The 24,728-nt window shown below is 40.2% G+C and overlaps 1 protein-coding gene and 1 long non-coding RNA gene across 3 annotated transcripts in view; both read right to left on the bottom strand.

Moving 5' to 3' along the window:
* Positions 1–20,789, bottom strand: part of LOC143897814 (uncharacterized) — a 31,636-nt gene extending 10,847 nt beyond the window's left edge. The window contains exon 1 of the mRNA XM_077406735.1: positions 19,271–20,789. Within this exon, the coding sequence (XP_077262861.1) occupies positions 19,271–19,643 (373 nt within the window). The 5' untranslated portion in view covers positions 19,644–20,789. The remainder of the gene's footprint in view (positions 1–19,270) is intronic.
* The window catches only part of LOC143897820 (uncharacterized), a 198,817-nt gene that overhangs the window by 157,343 nt on the left and 16,746 nt on the right, over positions 1–24,728 (bottom strand). The gene's annotated exons all lie outside the window — the stretch shown is intronic.

Here is a 24,728-nt window from a genome sequence, read left to right on the forward strand (position 1 = left end):
AATTCCCCTGCAAGGCGAACGCAACGAAAATAGATTAAGACGACGCGATCCGCAATCAAACCGGACGTGAAAATTGTTTAACTCGTTCCCTCATAAATTATTTAGCGCGGCCGTCCGCTATCATCTATCAACTTTGATAAACCGCGCCCGATATAATAACTCCCGTGCCTGGCTACGGTCGAGACCGCAGACGGCCTCGAGTGCAATCGCGATTTCAACCGAATCGTGCGAACGTCAAGAGCAAAAAGAAAACGTGCGAATTATATATCCACGTGATTTCGCCGAGGTCGATTTGTAGCGCTCGCGCGATAAAAAACGGAGCTAAGCAAATTAATTCCGACGGAGTGTCTAACTTACGCTACTTATTATATTATCTAACATTCCAGTAGTTACCAGTAACGGCAGTTCAGGCAGAATTGCGCGTGGTATTGAATTCTAAAGGTAATTTTAAAAATTACCACATACACGTTGTATTAGACTCTTCTTGAAGATTATACAAAAAAATTTTCCACGAAATTATATTTATATCATTTATTAGAGCTTAAGCAGTTTTCTAAATAAATTTAGAAATAAATTATTTTTAATAAAAAAGGTGATAAGAGGTTATCAGTTATTTTAATATATTACATTCAATGTCTAAAATTTTAATATTACAGTTATAAAAAAGTTTAAACTTAAATCTTAAGACAGAACAAAAATTTTGTTCAGACTCCTCTTTACTTTTAATACAAATTCTTCCTTTGTTTTTTTAAGAATGCAATATGGGATATCTTTTATCGAATCGCTATACGTATAATATAACGATAAAAAGATTCCACGCTGTCACCGTGTTTTTCTGTTCTCGCAGTAATGTCAATCGTGTTTGGAATTTGGGTCAAATATCGAAACCTCGAGTGTTCTCTTTCTCTGTTCTTTTAGGATTGATTCTTTCAATCTGGTTTTTATTACACTGTACTCGTTTTTTAATAATATTTTATGCATGCAGTTTCTGATTTTACGTAGAAAAAAATTTACGTAAAGTTCAATAATTGTATTAAGCAAAAACAATATTTCATAGCAATTGAATTCATTTGTTTAAATTCAGTAAGTTTATCATTAACGTTAATCAAACTCAATTTAATCGTTATATAATTAAAAAACTCCGTTATGTAATTAAAGGATTCCGCTCTACAGTGCAAATTTAACTTTTTCAAGCTTTAAATGTTAATTTCTTCAACAAACGGCTTAAATCACAGTTCTGTACAATTTTTAATTCTGCGAAAAGCATTGAAATATTGTATCAACACGAGATTTTAAATTATGATAATAAAAATCACATACATTTTACAAGATTATTTGGTTATTAAAAGAGTGATTCCACAATAAGAGTATATTTAGTCTAACATACTTGATACCCTTCGCGTTTAGGCCAGTCTTTTATTACCAAACGTAATAAATACGTCAACAACCGGGTTCGGCTTCTGACCGTCGTTTTAATAAATGACACACACTTCCTCAAACACGATTCTTGTGTGCGATTCCAATGATAATGATCCAATTAGCGGCCGTTTTCTCGGACGTTCCACTCTGTTTACGCCGCGGTCTATTCATTCTTTTACTTTCAATGTCGCGATCCTGCTGCTTTTTAAAATGCTTTAATACTCGGCTGAATAGCTAATAAGCCGTTTAACGATTTACAACACCGGCGATTTATGTCGCGTGTAATTAAGCTGACGATCCAAATTGAAACGTTGTAGAAGCTTTCTTCCACCATATTAAATATCGATGCATCGATCAAACTAATATTATACCTGCATCTGGGTATATGTGAACAAGTATTTCTTACGCTTGTATTCGTTTTATACGATCTGTCAATTATCAAATTATCATATAAAATTGATTATTTCAAAGTAACTCGAGCATTCTAAAATTATCAAGCTTTCAAAGTTACTTATTTTAAATTGACACATGTAAAGCAGTTTACGCCATTGAGATTCTCTAATTAATGATTTAAAACAGAGACATGCGATTCGATCATTTTCAATTATATCAAATCTGGATATTTCATAAATTACTTTCGTGCTAAAATTAATACCGTTGATTATATTTTAGTTTTGTTATTGTTTCTGAGCCTGTCGCGAAGAATAGTTTTGATCTTTAATCATTTAAAACTGTAGTTTTTTTTTTTTTTTTTTCGAGTGTTTATCGGGCCGGGGCGTAATGGGAAGGCACTGACGAGAGACTTAATAAACGTTCCGTGGATGTGGATTAACAAGACTGAAAAATTTCTCTTCTCGAGGCGCGGCCAGCGCGACCAATGACGAAGAGCATCATCACCCGGCATGGTCGACGAAGATCTCGCGCGAAATTCTGGTCCGTCGGGGCCGCAATATCAATTTGCCGGCGAACGAGGCGTTTTTATAGACGATTTCGCGTCGGTGTGCGTTTAATACGCGTTGACGTGGCACGTTTTTAGCGCGGTGTAATCGCATGATGATACGTTACTGGCCTCTAACGACGCACGCGACCCTTCGTGGCAACTCACCTTTATATGCGGACGTCTTACTCGCCGGGAAAACGAGCGAGGGAAATGCACGAGAGATAAAAGAACAAGAGAAAGAGAGAGATAGAAAGAGAGAAAAGAGAGAAGGAGAGTGAGAGAGAAAGTGCGTATATGCGTGCGTGCATGTATATAGATATCGGCGGAACTGGTTCTTCGCCAGCCGCGAAGGGCGATAATCCTTTACCGGAAGAGTTCGATCGGAGTAACGATTGAAGGGATGAGAGCGAAAACGGATCTCAAGTAATAATTGTAATTAACATAGTCTACCTCATTTGTAAGATTATTTTGGTTACAAGTATATAATAATTCGCCTTCAAAGAAAAATATAATAGACTTTATATAAATCAAAGTGAACCTATTTTCTTACTCCAAATCATTCTTCTATTGTATAAGATCGCAATTTAACGTTTATCACACATATAACATTACTATGTATCGTTAATAGAATGATTTCGATCGATTTGCTATATCGTAGATGCACGTATGTATACGTCATAAGCGTTTTGTAAAACTCCGCGTCGAACAGATGAGGATTTAATGAAATCTCGAGGAGAAAAGTTCCATGCGGAATTAATTATTTGGTCATCACCGAGTTCTAGTACACCACCGTGAGGAGATTGAAATCTCTAAGAAGAGCATCCTCCCTGGTCTTCTACGATTCTTCGCAGGAACACGCAGGCCAGGCCAGGCGAGGCGAAACGTCAGCGTCGCGGCGAAGTGCAGCCCGAAGGCGTTTAATAAGGCCTCGTCCTACGTTACACGCGTATACGCGTACGCGTATAAGCACGCCCGAAATAACGTGCAATTAAATTGAAATTACCCCTGGGTCGTCCCAGGTAACACCTTTATGCATTATGCTTGGCCTTGTCCCGGCGCGAATGGCCGGCGATTCACGTGCTGCCTTTCGCGTTGCGTTATTGCGTTGCGTTGCGTCGCGTTGCATGACGTTGCGAGACGAAAATATGCGGCGTAAATATCGTATAAGCGAACGGCGGCACATTAATTGTCCAAACGTCGTTCAAATCGTTGAATGTAAAAGTAATCGCGACACTGAGAATTTTCTAACGACGTATAACCCTCATCGTTGTTTCTCATCATATTTGCATACTTTCGTTATTCCCGACGGTCAACTAGGCCTGATGGTTAATTAAAGTTTCGGTGGAGACGTCACTTTATACCGTCGTGACAGAATGGCATAACGCAAACGCAAAGCGGCCCTCGTATCACGGGGCGCTTACACGACGAATGCAATTCAGAAGTGAATTCGAGTTTCGTAATCACCGGCTTGGCGAGCGCCGCCGGGCCGCTTTCAGGACGCAAGCCCCCATTTAGAGGGTAGTCTCTTGTTAAGTGAGAGTCAACGACGTCATTAGCGTTAGGAACGACATCCTGGCACCCAGGAGACCGCCGCGCCGCCTCCTACCTGGCAAGCAACACCAGTTTCCAGGTGAGGAGGTAACACGCCGACGCTCTACCCATTTCGGGTCAGCCGAACTCCGCGTCCGCATCTCGTCCCTTTAAAGTGCGATTAACCCTACTAGAGGACCGGGACGACACGCAAGCACCAAATGCTCAGCCATTTGCGTCTGCGATTGCAACGTTTGTTCTAAAACTCTTCTTTCTGACTGTTAAAAGTTTACGAGAATCTACTATAATCGACTAATCGACTTTTTAATTTAATAAATACGAAGACAAGTCTTAATAACCTGTTATATCACGAATTTATAATGTTTGTTCTCATCTTGATCTGGTATAATTATATATTAATAGCTATTTATTATTATTTTATCTTATCTGCACGTTTTTAATGGACGCAGAAGAAAAATGCTAAATATATGGAAATTGTTTGCCGAGCGCACGTTTAAGTTTATTACCGCTATTATTTTTTACGTTACCGTTAATAAATTATTTATTAAGCGTATTCACAACTTCTTGAAACGTTAGTACAAATTTCATAACACCGGTGTTTAACAAACGGCAGGATCGCTTCTGTATCAGGACCGACCGACCGGTCGTTTCAGTTCCTTCGAGATCGGGAGGGTTGGGAGAATGATCCCGGGAAAAGGGGGTTAATAAAGTAATTTAGTCTGGCGCGCGAGAACGCGCGAGTGTGATAAAGGACACGGACGGCGAAGAAAGAGGGAGCGGGAGAAGGAGAGAGAACAAGATTATTAAGCTGTAAGGCGTTAACTGGCATAAGGCGTCGGTAGGTGGATACGTTGCTTGCGTGCCAGACTGACTGCATTTGCATCTAGACGCCATCAATCCTCCTGACGCCCGGTTACATTCCCCTCCATCCCCCACCCGTCGAGAACCCGAGAGGAAGGGAAAAGGAGGCTTTCGACTTGCTCCAAAGAACGACTGCTAACATCATACCTGACTCGCGAGGTGCGAAATGAAGATCCACGGAATATACCTGGAAGACGGGAGAAAGGGTGTTGTCGTTTAACGATTACCGTTCTGCGAGAACGGTGAGAGGAAGCGGGCGAGCGATGAATTTTGGACCACATGGATCGAGAATAGGTTCTTGACCCATATATTCGACAGACGAAAGATGTATACTAGCTTTGTTTTTTTAACACTAGAACTAGCAACGATTAAGATGTACTTCTATTTCTGTTATTTAAAAATACTTATATATACATATATCTTTAGAAAAAAAAGGTAAAGAGAGAGAAATTAAATTGATCAATTTACATATTGCAACAAAAGTCACGAAAAAATCTCATAAAATGTAGGTATTTTATAAATACGATATAAAATTAAAAACCAGTTATTTTGACTACTCTTTGATAGTTCTAGAGTTAATATAACGTTAATAAACGTGAACTGACAGTTGCATTTAAAAAAGACCGAAGCATTGAAAGCGACATAAACTGTCTCGGCTATATAGAATCACTGTTTTAAAGGATTGATACCGAGACGCCTCACGTGTATTATTATGACGAAGGCGAAATCGAATTCGCCTGAGAGGCGATATAATTTAACGCGCATGCACATGGAGCGCACATTAAGGAACATAGCAATTATGTTTATATGAATAAAGAGCTTTGAGATATTAACCCTTCGCTGGTAACGTCTTTTTCGGCACCTGTAACGTCACTCGTTTGCGACGCCTAAAAAATACTTTAGTGTTCTAAAAAAATCTGAAAAAATTCATGTTAAGTTATTAACTATCCTACTTTAAGGATCAATCGCGATATTGCCGATTTTTTCATTTGTTTAAACAATATATTTATATAAACCTTTCGAGCTACAGGGGACAGTTACTTTCGCCAGGGCACGAGTGACCCGACGTTACCAACGAAGGGTTAAAATTCGTGCGTGTCTGCGAGAGGTATGTAATCAGCAATCGCGCCAATATCATCAAATTAATTAAACAAAGTTATAATTTCGCTGATTAATACAGGCGCGCATGTTTATCAAATTAAAAAAGTCTTCAGAGACTCGGTATCAGTTTCAGATACGCACCAACTGTCTTCGGAATTCGAAAACAATTTTGAGATCGGCTGAGGTTCGAGCGAAGGAATATATTCTCTTTCTAAATATTAAATATTTAATATAACATTTTGCAAAAAATCGCCCGAGCATTCATACCTTAAGCAATATTAAATATTTCATTCATGCAATAAACAATTCCAAAATTTATATTATTACTTTGTAAGCCGCATGATATTTTTTACATCATATCGCTCATTAGTAGAAAAAAACATGAGAAAAAATATAAAAAAGAATGATTCGAAGCTGTTTAACTTCGATGATAAGGTAAAACATTTTTGTTGGAGTTGTTTCTTCGACAAGCCAAGATACGAAACTATAAATAATAAATTTATCCTACAACTTCGTTTTCGAATTTTTGAAACAAACGTTCATAGAGAAAGGCGCACCGTATCTCTCTCGGGTTTACGTTAACTCGCTTAATTATAGCGCTACGCGATTATGCGCGTATTAATGTCGCGGCAAAAGTTTGAAATATTAAATCCCGTTTGCAAATCTATGCAAATGATCGTCTTGATTATGCGATGTCCGAAGCGCGGGGACATAATTAAGATGAGACGGGAACCGGTGGGTGAACTCGAAAAGGATCGATGGAGATGAACTCCGGGGAGCCTTCGGCGTTGCGTAACGCGCATTTAATTATACGCGTGATCAAATGCAATCAATGCAGACATAAATTAAGGTGGACGACGTTCGATGACGTCTGACCGTAGCTCTTCTATTTTTATTCGCGTCAACGATCGGACTTAGCTGTCCGGGATTATCATTCCCAAAGAGATGGTGTGTCCGTTTTGACTCTTCGGTCGCTTGGATTCATCCTTTATCGGATCGCCCAGATCTTTCGGATATCCACGTCCTCGCGGATGCACGCCGTGGTCGGTGAGGATCGCAAAAACCGGATCACATTAATGCCGGCCGACGAAATACGCGATCGAGAAACATCGCGACAATGTGAGCGGCGCTGTGGCAGGCCGCGAACACGAAGAAAAGAACGAAGGAAGACGAGGAGGAATATGAGGAGGCTATATCGAATGAGCTATACGCTAAAAGATTCCTCGCATAATACGGGTAGCCGGCCGATAAGACTTTTCTGATACGATCTACAACCAGGCCGGTTAATTAAATATTAATACCTTCGCGTGCGATCCTTGGTCGCGTATAACCAGAATCAAGAGGCTGGCTGGCTGGCTGGTTAGCTCGACGGGAAGGGACGATCGGAAGTTGCATTCTGAAGGCTTTATAGTATATAGGCTATAGAGGCTGCACGATCGGTTGGATCGATTCACATCAACGGCGGGATATACTTTCGTAACGCAAAGCGTACAACATTCAGTATAATAGACTTCTTCTATACGCAAACCTCGACGTAAACGAACTGTTTCGATATACGCCCTGGATGGCCTAAATATATAATTTACCAAAAGTGTTTGTTAATTATGTTGGAATTCGAGATTTCGATCTCACAATTAGGGTTTGTTTGGATATTTTTCTTTAAGTGATTTAAAGAATGTAGTGTTTTCATTAACGCTTAATTATACTTTACATGACTATCGTTATTATTATTATTATAAAAATACCAAACTATGCATGCATACTATGTAATTATTATTTAATAAAGTAATTTTAATGCCGCGTTCGTGGTGAGAAAGGGACGATGAAATGTTTATGGATAGCAATTTTGAGGAGCGGTTGAAGCCTTATAATACGCGGAAAACCTATTTTGGTTGGCGTTAATTAATTTGCGAACAGTTAGCCATTCAATTTGCGAGCGAGATCTAATCATAAATACGATTAGACGCGATTGTACCGCCCGATAGGGCTTTCCTAAGGTGTCGAAAAACTTGAAAATGGGAGAGCAAACGGCAGTGGAACACGCGCGCGCATACGTGTGGCGACAAGCGGGAAATATATGGCCGTGCCGGCCGGCGTATCTCTTAATTCCCGGTAAATACTGGGAATTTAACCAGCCGGTAATAAATACTCGCATTTAAATCCCACGCGTCCGCAAGTCCTGAACTTGTTTTCTGCGACGCGAGATGTAATTGCGAGTTTGTGTTTATTTCGCGGTGGCACCGTTTTTATTGGCGCCCCCCCCCCATCCCCGCTCGCGAACTAATTACCCGTCGTGTTTACTTTACGTGTCAATTAGAAAGATTATGCGGCAGCGAGAAAAATACGGTGCGGTGGCTCCTCGACAGTTCTTCAAAACTAAAATGCTTTAGACATCGACATCGTGCTCGGTTGTGCAGAAAGTTGGATGTTTATACGCCGGAAGAGAGTCATCGCATGTATTTTTTACCTTCAGAATCTGAACTCAATTTGTATTAATGCCGTGATGTAGTCGCCACGTTCTTTCGCAATTACACAATTTTCGTTATTTACAAATACGTTACTTGCATTTGAAAAAACTCGCCTATAAGCTAGCAGCCGTAGAATTAAGAAGGCCCGCGGCGCATTGTATTATTCGTATTTAATTATCCCGCCTCGCAGGTGAATTATCAACGCGGGGCGATGAATTTTACAGCCTATCCCAATTGTTATTAACGTAATGCACGAACCGGAGTACGGAAGGTCAATATTGTACAATTCCGCGTGCGCATTACGGGCGTTCTCGCGCGGCCGATTGCGTCTGGCTTTAAAAAGGAGGAAATTGCGTGCCGGACCTCGGCGCGTTGGCTTACACCACCCCTAACTATACTAGCCACGGATTGTTACCCCCATGGCGTGTCATTTGCCAGGCGATATTACATCCCCGTCGTCGCGTGAGATCCCGACCGGCGAGTCGATTGTTTTAAATGACCGATCGGCAACGTGCATTATCAGTCGCGAATGGCAAAACTCATTGGACATTTCGTATTTGAAAACACAAATTCGCGTTTATATACAATACACGCATTTATTTGCGTTAACTTAACATTTATATGGCGGTTATATCCAGATTTTAATTTTATAGAAATACTTTTTGAAATTAAAGATGTACGAAGGTTTTGCTCCTTAAATAAATCTTTATTATAAGCAAATTTATTAAAAGTAAAAACAATAGATACATATAAATAATATTGTGTCATATTATATAATATTGTGTTATATTTATATTATATTAAAAAATATGTAAATATGTTATGAATAATAATATATAATTTTTGCTATATGTATTGTTATTTCGATATCATTCGTATATAATATGTTTATATATATTCTCTATCTCAGTTATTCAAGTGCAAATTGTAGAAACACCGATCGATATACACAGCTTTGCCAGCGGGCACTCGCGGAAATAAAAATGTTATTCCCAGCTCGGTTGGCGAGATCGCTACAAACATCACAGATTCCGTCGGGAACAGCGCCGCGTTGAAAGCGTCGTCGAGAGTCGCAAATTCTTTCGACGCGACGAAACGACTTATAGCGACCTTCGATTATCACTTACGGCGTGTTAGAGGCCGTCGTTAATTCCGACGGCGCGGACGGTAGCGAGTAATAGAATGTAGCGAGCTGCTGAAAATGTTAATTTTCGCTGGACGCGCGCTCGTAAAAACGCGGATTTATCACGCGGTGGCCGCCGATTAATCGAATGCAAACGGCAGCCCCGGCGTTTGTATATTATCCGATGTGGATGTAGGCGTGCCTCGCGCGATAAATTCAAATTCGCCGAAGGGTATTTTTTACGGCGTCTCGCTCGCTCGTTTCCCTAATTGAGGATGGTAGCACCCGAGAGTTTGTCGACTACCAAATTCCGACATTACAGCTGAAAGCGTGCGTACTGCGGATCGTTACGAAATGACAAAGATATTTTCAAAGTGTCAGACGAAAGACTTTAGTGTGAAAACGTATATAAAACGTTCTCGCGGAAAACTTTCTTATTTTATCCTTAATCTTGATTATATGCAAAACACTGCATATTAATTATTTAAAAGGCTGGTGTCTTATTCCGATTTAAATCCGTATTTCGATTTAAATGTAATTTAATTTTCTTATAATGAGAGATTATCGACAGACAGTAAACAAAAGACATTATTACCGTAAATAATAAACTACTTTTTGATGTATTTACCTAAAAAAAAGTGTAATTCTCCGATAGAATAAAGCTACATCAACAATGAGATTTTTTTGTATCTATATCGAGAATGCAGCAGTTTCTACGCCATCGGCGCCAGTAAATTACGCAAGAAACATTAAACGATCAACGTAAGCGAATTTGTGTTACATCGTCCTGTTTAGCTACCGTTTCTCCACCGCGGCGAGCGGCGTTTCGCTTCACAAATCATCCGACCGTTTATGTTCCCCGAGCGAAGACATTTAAGGGCCACGCTGCATCGCGGGAAGGGTTAATTCCGAAGAAGAACGGGATCGCGCTAAGAGGTGGAGGGCATTGTGGCCGACGCACAACGGACGATATAATTTATTTGAAATAATTCCAGATGAGATGTATCATCGGATACGCCGCGTCCGCCGACGTTCATTCATTTTTGTCGCGGCGGGTCGCCGCGATGAAAAATCCGCTCACCAGCTGATAAACGTTCCCCTTTCCTTGCAATTATGCGCGATCTCGCGAGAGCGTCTTAAATTACGGCGGAACAATCCATTCATTCGCAACGAAATTTTGGGGATTTTAGAGAATTCTTCGAGCTGCGTAGCTATATGTAAATATTTTTCAGGAAGTTAAAGTTCTTGAATAAAGGAGTATTGTAAGAAAATGGCGTAAAAATTATTTTGGTAAAAAGATCAAAATCTATCAACATTTTTATCGAATTATTCAACGATATATCTATCGGTTCTCTTCAATGTACATTTTACTGATATTACGATTATCTATTAGTGTTATGTATATGCGTGTGTGAATTTGCTTGTTAAAATAACGCAGTACAGTCACTTTCATAATTTTCTCAGTTTTCGTGAATGTATCTAAACAACGTTTTATACGTGCGTATTTACACGCACAAGGTGAGAATCGTGCCCACCGGAAATAAAAATCGAGCCGAAGTTTTAGCAGTTTGCAGACGGGAGATCGCATTTACAAGACGTTGAGACAAGCCCAGTGTCGTGCGTATGTATGCGCGTGCAATGCTAGGTGCTATCCTTGTCTATACAAGGACAGATATAGGTCAATAACATAGAAAATGGTAATTTTGTCGGTTGAGACAAACCCAGTCCGGGGCCAGAAAGCGAAATTGGCGAAGTAACTCAGAAAGTAATAAAAAAGAGATTCTTATCGTCAAAGACAATTAACGGGCATATAAATATATGACGTATTTATAGTCTGTCAGAGCCGTAGGGTGCGTTCGGGAAAACGCTATTAGTGCTATTTGCTTATTCTACACCTGACCATTCCTTGTTTACACCTGATGAGCGATAAAGATAGAATGATAGAATGCAATAGCGTTATAATAGCGCGCTTCCCGAACGCAGCCCTATATGCGTCCACTACCCCGCCGCACCCCACCTATTCTCTCCATCATAACTCAAACTATTTAATTAATATTTCCCCCTCCTTTTTTTTTTTTTTTTTTTTTTTTCGCTTTCTTTCTCCAGTTCTGGTCGCGGAGAAAACTGACGATAAGAAATCTTGCAGACACGGCGCTTCGCAAATGCCCGGGTGCCTAGTTGGCTTATAGCGCGTGATTCTTGTTGACGATATATCGACGATACCAATAAAGATTGTGAGATAGAAGGATCATGAGGATCCCAAGTCTAAAAGCGCAGATGTTTAACTCTCTGATGAATTATTGCGTTATTGGCGTTATTATAACTTAATAATCCTACTTGTTAATATTTTATAAGCACATAAAAAAGCCCTTTCGAATATGTCAATCTGTTTTTGTAAATAATAAGGAATGTATTGTTCACAAAGATATAACATAAAGTAATAAATTATATACTATTTGTTGTATTCAAACTGTAATGTATATACATAGGCCTTCCCGGAATGTGCACAAATGGGTTTAAACATTTGTAATTACATCTGCATTTAATAATAATTATGTGATCGTTTAAAGAAGCAGTTATTAAAATATGTTTGGACTGTAATGTTTTGATTTTTAATCACTGTAACGTGATTAAGAAATCAAATTGTACAAATTATATGTATTCGATTTGATTATAATATTAGTTATAACAAAATATACGATCAAATCCAAGAATAAGGGCTTATTGCTTTCAGTGCTGAATGTGTATCATCGATTTGATGTAAACGTATCGTGTAAAATTAAAAATATTATTATCTAAGAATTAATAGCCATTATCATCAAACATTGCATTAGTAACAAACATTATCATTTCGTACCTTCGAGAAATCTATTGGCGAGGAGTGGTGGATCGCGCGCAGGATCCGGTATTTCGGGCAAGCAGTGTATATAGTGCCCAGCGGCAGAAAGACGAGGACGATTCAATTTGCCGGTCGCGCCGCGCCGCGCGAGTATTTCTGAGGGCCCGTGGCGATATTCACGACACGCAAGCCACGCTCGAAAATTAGCTCGTGACCGAACGTTGGTAGCTCGGGCCGTGCGAGGGTGAGAGGAGGGGAAAAAGGGGAAGCAAGGGCGAGGGGAGGGAGGTTGCGGCGAGGGAGCCGCGGGAAAGGCAAGGGACGGCCTCGGGAGGGAAGTGCAGGGACGGAGAGGAAGAAAGAGAGAAGTTTTGAAAAGGGACTAACGACCGGCAGTTAACGGCGGCTCTGAAATTGCCGGTTGCCGGCGCATCTTCCACGGCCGACCCGGCTGGGAGAATTATTAAACTGTAGTTTAGTTTAAATTAAGTTATTACCCGGAGCCGCGCGCGCGTTTTGCCTGCCTGTTTTCTTCTCCGCGACCGTGCGGCGATCCCGCGTACGCGCGCGCGCGCGAGCTTTCCTTGCATTCTGTGCGAGCTTTATAAGTACCGCGGAGCTTCGTAAGTCCGGGGCGTCCGAGAAGAATACTTAATTGCTATTAGCGATTCGCGTTTCCGAGGTATTTCTTTGCGTGTAGTGACATCTTCGTTAGTATAATATGCGGAGGTTTCTGAAATGGTTTCTGACGTTATTGAAGAGTTTCCTTCAATAAAACGCAGGATATCGACTTTTAATCGAGATTTTATGAAAAAATTTTAGCTGCCTGATTAATTAATGAGTAACTTCCGCGCGTTAACAGTAAAATTATAGGTCCTATATGAATTTAAATGTTCTCAGCTATTGTTCGTTGATTGTATATGAACGGGACGAATCTTTCGGGCACCATTTCAAACGAAGTCGGCTAATAAGCGGCTTCGCTAATGACGCGCGTTTGTCGTTACATGCCGGTAAAATCTTCCATATATTACTCGTAATTTGCACTCATTCTAAATGGCGATAATTTCAAGCGCAAAAAGCACATATACGACTTCGAATTATCGCATTAACAAACACGCGACGTGAATCGATGACACGACGCGCACGATTTTATACGTACTGATTAAATTTATTATTATAACCGGACATCTTCGTAACGATGCGTTATATAGCGTTGCGCGAAACAATAATGACAATGACGAATATTCAACGTAATGCTGGATTGTAGTCCGACAGCGTTTGCGAAGACGATCTCCTGTGACGCTCTTCTGTTATATTCAGTCATCAATTTTTGCAATCGCGTGTCAGTGCTTTGAGTAAAATCGCATCGTTATTGCAACGATAATCGCGGCGCCCGGGCGCCCGCGCCGCGGCCGTGCCGGCAACATCCTGACTCCTGACGCCGACGTTGCGATGCGTTAAGCCCGGTCTACATGTCAACCTAACCTAACCTCTTTGTTAGATACCTTATACTCCGCTATTTTTCCAAAGACAGAGAAAGACAGAGAGAGGGAGAGAGGCGATATCCGCGAGAAACCGCGATAAATCCAGGTGATTTTGTGCGCTAAAGTGCTATACCTTTAAACTTCCCCCGTCCTTCGACCAATTAAACTTTCTCTGCGTAGCGCAGGATGTTGGAGCGGAAATTGTATACCAGATCCACAAGGTGAATTACAGCGTTTCGATTTTATATCTTAACCCATTTTTAATCCGATAAAGGACGCCGATATCTAATTATTAGAACTTACATCTGTATATAAAGAATGATCACGTATTATTCATTGCTTTCAACGCTCGGAATGGCGGATACAATTTTCCGCTCCAACATATTCTGCTTTAAATCTGCTCTTCGATTTCAGTGTCATTTCGATTCTTTGATGCGCGCAAATTATTTTTGTAAGCCTTGTAAACTTTCTCTAATGTATCTTTTCTTTCTTTCCACTCCTCCCACCCCCTCTCTTTGTGGAGAACGGTCGTTCTTTTTTTGTCAACTGTCCTAATGCCTCCTCCTTCGGTCTAATCGTAAAATAATGACAGGATGCTACGATAACGTGACCACTTAACTAAAGAAGCTCGGCTCGTTTGGTCTCACCTGGCATCCCTCCGCACTGCGCCCTCCCTCGAGTGTATTGCGTTTCTTTCGATGATGGACACTATTATTTTTTGTTCGCGATAATCATGGGAGTAGCTTACAAGTCTCAAGTGGGCGAGAAGGGCGCGGGTCTACTGTCTTCAAACAATTCTTTTCCCAGAGGGAATAGTTTCGACAAGAATATCAATTTAATCGTTCGATTTAAAGGATTAAAATGACCCTAATGGTATCGTTGAACACATGTTACACACCGATAGTCACACAAATATGCGTTATTGAATGAAAACGATTAATTTGAAAATGATACGCCAACTATACATTTTGATTTGTCAAATACACTTGTTAATTCAATCTTCATCTCTCATCTGTGCGAGAAACCTATCGAGGTGCAAACAGCTATGTTTTAAAGAGGCGTCATTTTGCAGACGGAAAACACAATTCCGAACACCTGTTACGACGTACCGGCATATGTACGCCGCTTAAAGCGGCAATTAAAATACAATAATTCCAGACCTTATATCACTGATGTATAACGTAAGTTATGATTCATAAATACTTCATACGTTGAGAGATCATAATCGAGAAACTACTAATGTGACTAATGTTTATGTATAACTCCTTTTTTGCCTTGGTTCAACACGTCCCGTAAGGTGCGTCTGTCTATTTTAGCTATGTCTTGTACGACGTGATCTATCCGCGATTGTTAGATGCAGATTGTTAGAGATACACATAGATACACACTTAGATACACAACTTGATAAGAGAGGCGGAATGGAACAAAAGTATCTCGACGTAAATTCATATCTCTCAAATTTTTCACGTGTGATATGAAAGTTATTATATTCTCGGCGCAAATAAGACTCTCTAAAAGGTCATTAAGCAGATATTGAAACGCTATAAGGCTCAACGCTCGTGCACGTTCCCTGATGCCTGATTTGGATCGCGTTAACTTGGACTCGCACAGGTTGAGATATACAATAGAAATAAGAGCGAGCAGGCGCGGCGCGAACTCAAGATTAATCGACGAGTCTGTAAGTTGGAAATCCGCGAATGTGTAGATAAATGCGGGATGAGAAATGAGCAACTCTTATGAGTAAGACATGATAAGCTTTATCGGAAAATTACATAAACCAAAATTGATTAGCAAAGATTAAATAAGTGAAACAAATGGAAATGAAGGAAGATAAAAGCAGTCCGCATAATTTACACAGGACATAATTTAATTCCGAATTTCGTCGGATGATTAATTGAGATTAACTCTAGCAAGCCACACTTATTTTCGAGTTCCTTTATTCACACTTCGGTCCGTGAGACCGCTCCACTTTGTCGCTTTGTCATTTTTATTCTAATTAATATATTTAAGCTTGTATATAATGTAGGAATGAAAAATATAAAGTCTGGATAAGATGTTTATGATAATATCGAGTCAAGAAAATAATTTGAGTTTAAACACGGAAATGGTGAAAACTAGAAAACCGAAAAACGTTCAGCGGTCCACCGGAATATGGCAAGCTAGAGTTAATGTTTGCTCGATGTTTACTACCTGGTGCTCGTTTTCGCTCGTTTCTCCCTTTCAGTACGTAATCCTCGGATTATTCCTTCATTTTCTACATGAAAAGAGACTCAAGCTCCAATATTTTTGTAAAGGGAAAAGCCAATTCGCTAAAGAATGCATAGAGAAGGGAAAATCAAAACCATCGGACGTAAAGTCATACAGAATCTGTAAAACAACGACAGGATGTCTCGCATGCGCATGTCACTGACACCAGTTCAATCGTCGATGGCGATATCGCTATATCATCAGGTTAACACGTAAAGCGACACGTTTTAATCCAGTCGATCTAGTCCCCGACGTCTGAATCTTAATTCACGACGACGGGATCGCGCGGCATGTGGCGGCTTTGCGAGCCGACGGGACGCAATTTCGCGGCGATGCTAAGCGCTCCCGGCTTAACGATCGCGCTAACGTCGAAAAAGTTTAACGATCGTGTGTAGAGGCGTACGCACGCGAGTCCACCACGAGCATTCCGCCGCCGAGCTAATTATGTAAACGAGAATTTCGCGAAGCTAGAGGGGAACGGAGAGGAAAAAGGGGCGATTCGCGATCCTTTACACAAGCGCGGCCTATCTCTCGACGACATCGATCGGGATAAAATCGCGATGCATACATTGCGAGCGTTTCATTAGGAATCGGTGTAATTAAATGTCCAAGTATAATGCGCTCGATTGCGGGAGGGACGCGAAGTGAAGCGCGGCGAACGATGCGATTTCACTCACCGAGTTCGCGTCGATTTGGCGCTCGACCTAATTCTCATTTCAGAGAGCCAAATTTATTCCAAAACCGAAAAAGAGAAAAAGCTGGAGTTATCATTAAAAAGTTGCTTCCAAATAACTATGAGCGTTTCAGAAATTTGTGCAAAAGTTTTTGTGTGTGAACTAACCGCGGAGAAACTTAGCCACTAACAAGTATGACTTTAGATTTACAACAGATAATTTTCTAAGAATTATCTTAAGTATCTTTAGGTACTCCCCTCAATTGTTTGAGTTCGCTAACTTCTAGCGAACAGTCCAACACATTTTATGCAAAATTTTATTGAATAACGGTTTTCTAATATAAGTAAATAAGATTTTCTTATCTACGTGAAAGACGACATAAATTATATTCCTCAGAAAATTGCATGGGGATATAAGAATATCTTATAGATTATAAATATTTCTATAAATTAAAGCTTGTTTGATGCGCTGTAAAAACATTTTATATTGCAAATCATTCAATGCAATTTTTAAGCGGTATATATATCTTGGTTATGTTTAATTAAATTAAATTTCTGAGTTATTCGACATCTTATTTGCAAATGAATATAGAGTACACGACTTCTTTTAGCGCCAATGATATTTTCCATCGTAGAGAAAATGTACGAGCAATCGCGAAATCTTTAGGCGAATCTGGTTCAATTTCACATAAAGGAAAGACATTAAATGCGAAAATAAACTTGGCTCATGCTACGACGTGACGCCATAAAGGACGTTCGGTGGACGACGTTCGATCAGAGCATGAACTCGCAATTACGCGCGTTCCAGTCGTTGCCAATAAAACTATTTATCATGGCGGAGAGGATGGGAGCTTTCATAAATCCCGAAATAACCGGCGGGTCGATCTGATACACGCTCGCGTGCACGGCTGACGTTCATGAACGAAATGCTTCTCCTCGACGTAGAAATCATTATGCAATTATAAACGAATCTAACCGCTGCATACTTTTGCAGAACCGGCGGAACCGGCGAAACCGCCAAGTGTGTTATCCGACGCGGCATGCCGTTATTGGAGAACAACTACGAAAATTACCGAAGAAGAACGGCGGTTTGATAATAAGCAGAATTTTTATCATACAAGCGAATGAAGACGTAACGTATATTCGTTAGAAAATTGTACGAGGGTATAAAAATATCGTAGATCCTAAATGTTTCTTATTATATACCCATAAGTCTTTCTACAAATTTAAAACTTGTTCTATAGACTTAAAAAAGATTTACACTGTATAATTTATTGCAATTTTTTATCGAATATCTTGATAATTAAATTAAATTAAATTTTGTATAAATACTCACATGCTCTAGTTTTGAAATCACCTTAATAAAATCTTTCATTTTCTATTGATAAAAAAAATTTTGCACTAAACATTCACTTACTAAAATTTCTTAAACGATGTAGTTAATCTTGATAATTAAGTTTAATTGAATTAAATTTTTGTGAAGACACATGCTAGTTGAAATCTTAATACAATTTTTTGTTATCTATTGATACTCTCATTTCTCTCTTAAACAAAATATTTTTTAGAATTTGCATTTTATTCAACTGTCCAGAATTTTTTTATTTTAATACCGTGCAACTTAGTAATTATATATGTTAATATTTCTACAATAAGATAATGCCCATTTTTTTATGTATACTTCACATGTGATATTAGCAGAGATTGGAGAATTTTGTAGAAGAAAACACATTAGACACGAATGTTATTTTAATTATACGATACCTTACGTTATACCAATTTGAACTTTCGTTCATCAAAGAACCGGCAATAATCACGCAAATTCGCGGTAGCGCGCGATAAATTCATAGCGGCGGAAACAATCGAAAGCCAAAGGTAGGCGAATTAAGTGGCGCTCCCTTCGAAGCATAAACAAGTGTTAGGGACGTGAATGGGATCACGTAAAAAACAGATTTTCACCCTCGGCAACGCGGACGTTCTCGCGCACGAAACACGATTCAGACGGGCGGTCGCCAGGAAGGGCGGGAAAAGGGGATAGGGACTAACGTCGTAAGCGATCCCAGGGGCTCGTCAGGAACGATCTTATGATTGACCGCGTTACGCCACTCCCTGAAGACCGTTTTTCAAAAGCTATTTCGGAAATACCGCCGCCATCAACGCACTTCAACGAGCGATCATGGAGAAATACTCTAAACTAGATTACTAAACTAGAGAGAGAAAGAAAGAGAGATTCCAAGGAGCATAATCTGTTAATATTGTAATTATAAATCTTTCGTAACGCAAATTTTTTAAGAGAAAAAGAAATTATATTCGTCCTTTATAAAAGTAAAGCAAGCTCTCGTTTAAAAGCCCTTGGCCGAAAGTTGAAACATCTTTTAGATGTGATTAGTTTGTGTTGTCTTATAAAAAATGTTTATAAAGAAAACGAGTGATATATTTTTTAAAAATAATTGCAATCCGAGTATTTTTAGAAAGAAACTAGATTATGTGTTAAATTTACCCAATATTAATTTTAAGCTGTCAGACTCCGTGCAATCTTAGATTTCAACACTTGGATTTTTACTCACCTTTCTTTTCGTCCTCTTCCTCTCCATGATCAGTCGCATGATGCAGATGATGTACACTAGGATGATGCCCAGTGATCGCCGGTACCAGGGAATGATTGCTCAACGTTGGATGCGGATGATGCGGATGATGATGACTGAGGAATCTGACCGCCGCGGCAGCGGCCTGATGTTGCGCCTGCATGCTCTGCTGGACCTGGCTCTGCACCTGACCCAGAACCGGATGATGCGGCGGCCATCCTGTCAAGTGGAATGGAAACACAGGCGTCGTTCTTTGAAACAATCTGGTAGGGGCCAGTAAGGATCCTCCGGAGGCGCTGGAGCCGCTGCCGGGGGGCAACGGAAAGGACAGACCGCCTCCAGGTTCCAAGACCATCTTCGGTACCAACTCGCCGGCGCTCGTCTCTCCCTCGGAGAGCGATCAGTGCGCTCGCATCAATCCTCAGGATCAACGAAGCCCCGATCACCACAGAAGAGGAAGAGTCACTTAATCACTGGTACACTGGAATCATGTGTCTGTCAAGAATGCGGGGGATATCTGATACCGTTAGACGTTTCCAATCAACGCGAATTTACGTCTTCCATTTCAGGCCCTTCGAAGCATGATCATTGACACATCATCCATGGGCTATCATTGCCTATAAGTCACGCGTTTGTGATGATCATTAAGACGCTCACGAAAATTCTGATCTCGCCGTCTCAAACAGGTCTTTGTATCTTCCATTCTAAGTCTTTTAGGTCATTACCTAGATCCATCCCGAGCGTTGATCTTCTTGGAAAGCAGTGATCTTAAAGAACAGTCATCCGAAACAATGATCCAACGGTTCGAGATTTTTATTACCTATATGCTTCCTAATTGCAATATTTTATTTTACATATTCTTCATATTTTTTCGTTTTCGCTTTCAAGATCTATAGATCAATTCTGTGGTTCAAAGTGCAGATAACAATGTTTCACATATTTCTTAAATTTTTTTATGCACTAAGTTGCCTGTCAAATAGGTGACTGGTAGAACTCCACCAGCCGTCGGTCAGCTTAACGACGTTGTCACAGCTTCTAAACGATCTTTCTAACTAAATTCAATCAGTATCACAAATTAGGCTATAATATATCGATCATACATCCACGATTGATGACTCCAAGTGTCGATTTCACCATGTATGAATATAAACAGTCCTTCACTTGCTAAGCTCGTCGATTGAAGACTGACGATCTTCCACAAGAACAACGTCTTTCCAAAAGTCCATCATAGAGTCTTTGATCTGTGACGTCACTGACAGTCTCACGATTCACGGGAGTGTTTCTTCTCGGTGTACTCCAAAATTCTGTGTACGCTGGGATTAAATCACCAAATTATATTTTGCGACACTTTCCCGGCCACGACACGTCACCGGAGGAACTTCCGGGTCCTCGCGGCACACGAATACGTGCGCGTGACAGGCGGGTCTCCGGGATTTCCTTGGTAGCAAGGACCTGCCAGTGTTAAGACCACTACGGCATGAGCCAACGGCACAATACTATCTGCTCAGAGGCTCGAGTCAACGACTCCCCTCTGTCCGCGAAACTGAAACTGGTTTCAGGATCCGCCCAGAGGCGCCCGATTGGCCGAGCCCACGGCGGGCTCGTGGGCTATACGGAATGTCGGGCCAATGCGGGCGCGAGAATTATATGGACGGCGCCGCCCGCCGGACGCTTTTTTCGTCCTGGAATTGAATCGACGCCTGCTTGCGGCGCCTGGTGGGGGCGAATCAATTGGTGGCTGCCCTGAAACAGGCCGCAAGATGGCTCCTCCCTTCCCACAGCCGCTGCGAGATACCCTTGCCGATCTCATCTGAAGCACTCGGATTCGAACCGAGTTGGATTCGTCGTAATGGACAGGCAAAATATATATCAGTGAATTGTGCGGTTGTTTATTGTCCAACATTGTTGTTCCGCCTTTGACCATTTTCTTCGTCCAAATAAAAGTTTTCGAGGAGGAAATTTAACTTTTTGAGGCTCGCAGACGCAATTTAAGTTTTATGTGTGTAATTTAAAGATCGCGTTCAATATATTTTAGTACGAGACGTACGATAAAATAATTTAACGTTAGAATTATTGTGCACGATTGAAACTTGAAGGAGTAATTTAATTTAAGCCAACAGATATTTCTGTGTACTTTCTTAATTTCAATAAATTTCTGAATTACATCAGAATCTTGAAATTCTCATTCTCTGATATTATACGGAATGATATTCCATATGGAATATCTTATTAATAAAATTAATGAAATAGGAAACCCCCTCCTCTCGGGTCTCGAGTGGACGGACGAGCTTGCGAGGAAAAGAGAGGAAGACCCCCATGATCACGCACCACCACTCCTGCGGCAATCCCCCACTCCGAGAACTTCTTCCGCCCCTCCAACCCCCGAGGGCGCGATCCTCTTTTAATAAAAGGAGCTCGGAGGCGTTAAGTAATTACATCTATTCTCTGCTGGGGAGGAAATTACCTGCGCCGGATCGGTGTGGGAAAAATTGGGAAATTAAAATTAACCCCCACCCCGGCTTGAGCCCCGCGCGCGCTTGCTCAACCGTTCTGCCCCCTTTCTCGGATTGCGCGCTCGACCGGAACACTTCGTTCTCGAATTTAGGAGGAGCCGGCGGCCATTACCGCTTACGTAATCGTTTTTTGCACAGTGACGGCGGCAGCTTGTTAGCGAAGTTATTTAGCACGCGATTTCGCCCCCTCCCCCCGTTCGTCGGCGAGAGCCGAGAGAGAGCCAGCACTCATCTATCATCTCTGCATCTCTGAATATTGTTGCCAGAGTAACACTGATAAAGGACAATACTTCAACGCTCATTGTTTTATATCTAAATAAAATTTGATTATTGTTCTAATTTCAGCAATTTATTTCTAGTCGAACATAATTTACACTACTAAAGTCTGTTATAGCGTGCCATGTATGTTGATATATTGTTTAAAATGCATTTGTCGAACACACACAATCTATAATATGCATTATAAAATCATCTTACTGCAGTTTTATTTAATTTTCTCTCTCTAATAAGAAAAATCTAAATCTTGACGAAATAATTCCGCGGTTTTTATAGAAATAAATCTAAATTCTTCTTTCCTACAGAATCATCTGCATATAATATAAAGATCTAAAATTAATTTATTAGATTCTTTTGTACATATTATCGACAATTCTCGATATTTTCCCAGAACTATATGTGGAAAATATAATATCAATATAATATTTTATAACAATGATTAATGATTCATTAACAATGTTCAAATTGCTTACGAAATGCACAAGATTTAATTTAAGAATGTAATTAACGTTTCAAGAATTAACTTTTCAGTGCGCGAGTAATTAAATTACTTATCGATTGACAATGAGAAATCGCGAAGTTGATCATGTTAGCGAAGGAAAAGGAGAGGGGCTGAAAGGGGTGAAGTGGAGCCATGAAAAATTGATCGAGCACGATATCTCACGTTTAGGTGCATCTTGGTGAAGGAACCAGAACACGCGCGGGTCATACATCAAATACCCGGAGGATCCGCGTGCGCGCGCGCACACGCGACCGTGCTCTTTAATATAAAACTTAAATAACGACACATACAAGAGGGCGAAGGCGTCATGATGAAAATGGCGAATAATCTTATGAATAAGTTCTTCGCCCGGTTCAACCACAAATATCAAAGTCGCATGAGAAATGAACGTGGGCTACTATATTTTTTCTAAAATTTACATTCTTAACAGATAAAATCTTATAAAAAAAGCTGATACAATTTTTTAACTTATAATTTTTTATATTCATATTATACATTTTATTTGAATAAATGTATTTTAAGCCTAAAGAAATAACGGCTTTTAAATTAAATATTATTAAATATTTAACAATAAATATTTTATTAATAAAAATATTATTAAATATATAAATATATTAAATATATTATTAAATATTTATTAAATCATTAAATATTTTAATTTCATATTTACTTCATTAATAATAATTTTATTTTCGTGATCCTATAGCGATTATCGCTGCCGTACAAATTGGATCTTTTGGTAAATTCTGTTTTTGCTTTTTATACAACGCGGATTGCCATGACGACACCCCGTATCGTTTTATCGTTGATTAGAGAGAAAGAGAGAGAGAGAGAGAGAGAGCAATCAAAAGAGAAAGAAAGAAATCAAGAGAGAGAGTTCGTCTTTAATCAAGGTCAAATCCTCATTTGGCACGTCCTCGCTCGCGCCATCAAATATAATCACCAAAAAGCGCACCATCTTTTTTCCCTCCTCTTGCTTTGGGACTCCACTCCCCTTCTCCTCGCTTCACAGAAACCAGCAGCACCCTTTCTCCTTTCCTTCAGACTCGTTCTCGCTCTCTCGAATTGAATCTCTCCGGCAGAGAGGAGAGGGTGAGAAGACGAAGGAGAAGGTTGCCTTGGCAACGACAGAGGGTTTCTCGATGTGGTTGCCGGGGCAACCTGCAACCATCAGCGACCCCTAAATATGCGCCCGGAACCGCAGAGACGAAAGGAGAGGTTGGAGGAAAAGTGAGAAAGAGGGGCATTTAATAATCGAGTTAAATAAAAGACTTTCCGAAAAGAAATAAAAACAGGACTTGAACCGGAGCAAGACGTAACGAAAGATGTGCTTGTAACTTGCACTTTGGAAGATGAAGATAATAAACACTAATAGCCACTTGTTGTACATCGATTACATAATTCACATATTCAAAACGATATTATAAAGTATGTGAAATTTGATTTACCATATTATATAAATGTATTCTATCAGATTATCTTCTTCATTTATACATATACAGACGTTCAGATCTAATTTGATTTTGATACAAATAATGAGAGTAATAATAGCATAATAATAATAACAATAATTTATCTTTATATAAAATTCACATTTTTGTTTTCGTACTTAGTATACGTAATTAAGTAAAAATTCGATTTTGATATTAAAAATATATCAAATTCAGAACACTTGATAGCAATTAGTAAAGCACGAATAATTTTCCGGAGGTACACGCGTATATAATTAAGAGGAGTTAAATTCAAGGCGACGCGCTATTACGTAAAAGTCACCTTTTGCCGGAAATTAGACTGACGCTCGTCTCGGGAGACCCAGGCGTACATAATGCGGACGCGGGAAGGACGAGCGAAGAGGAAAGCGGCGAGTTCCTAATTTACACAGCCGCCGCATCCTCGAAGCCCTTTCCGGCCCAGACGAAACTTTGCCGGCGATTAAAACGCTTTAGTAATTAACTGGGTCTCCTCACCTTCCGCGAGTAGCAGTTACCGCCGCCACGCCAGTAGCACTCCGAAACTCCGCGTCTTCTTCTTCCCTCCCTTCTCCATCACATTGCTTGTTTGCATTATTTAACTCTCCGCTGCAGCAGCAGTGGTACTTCATAGCGAATAATTGTCGACGGAGAATGTAAATCGACGTGCCGAAAAAACA

This window comes from Temnothorax americanus, unplaced genomic scaffold (genome assembly GCF_048541705.1).
Source record: "Temnothorax americanus isolate GAGA-0224 unplaced genomic scaffold, ASM4854170v1 Scaffold21, whole genome shotgun sequence".
In the NCBI taxonomy this organism is placed as follows: domain Eukaryota; kingdom Metazoa; phylum Arthropoda; class Insecta; order Hymenoptera; family Formicidae; genus Temnothorax; species Temnothorax americanus.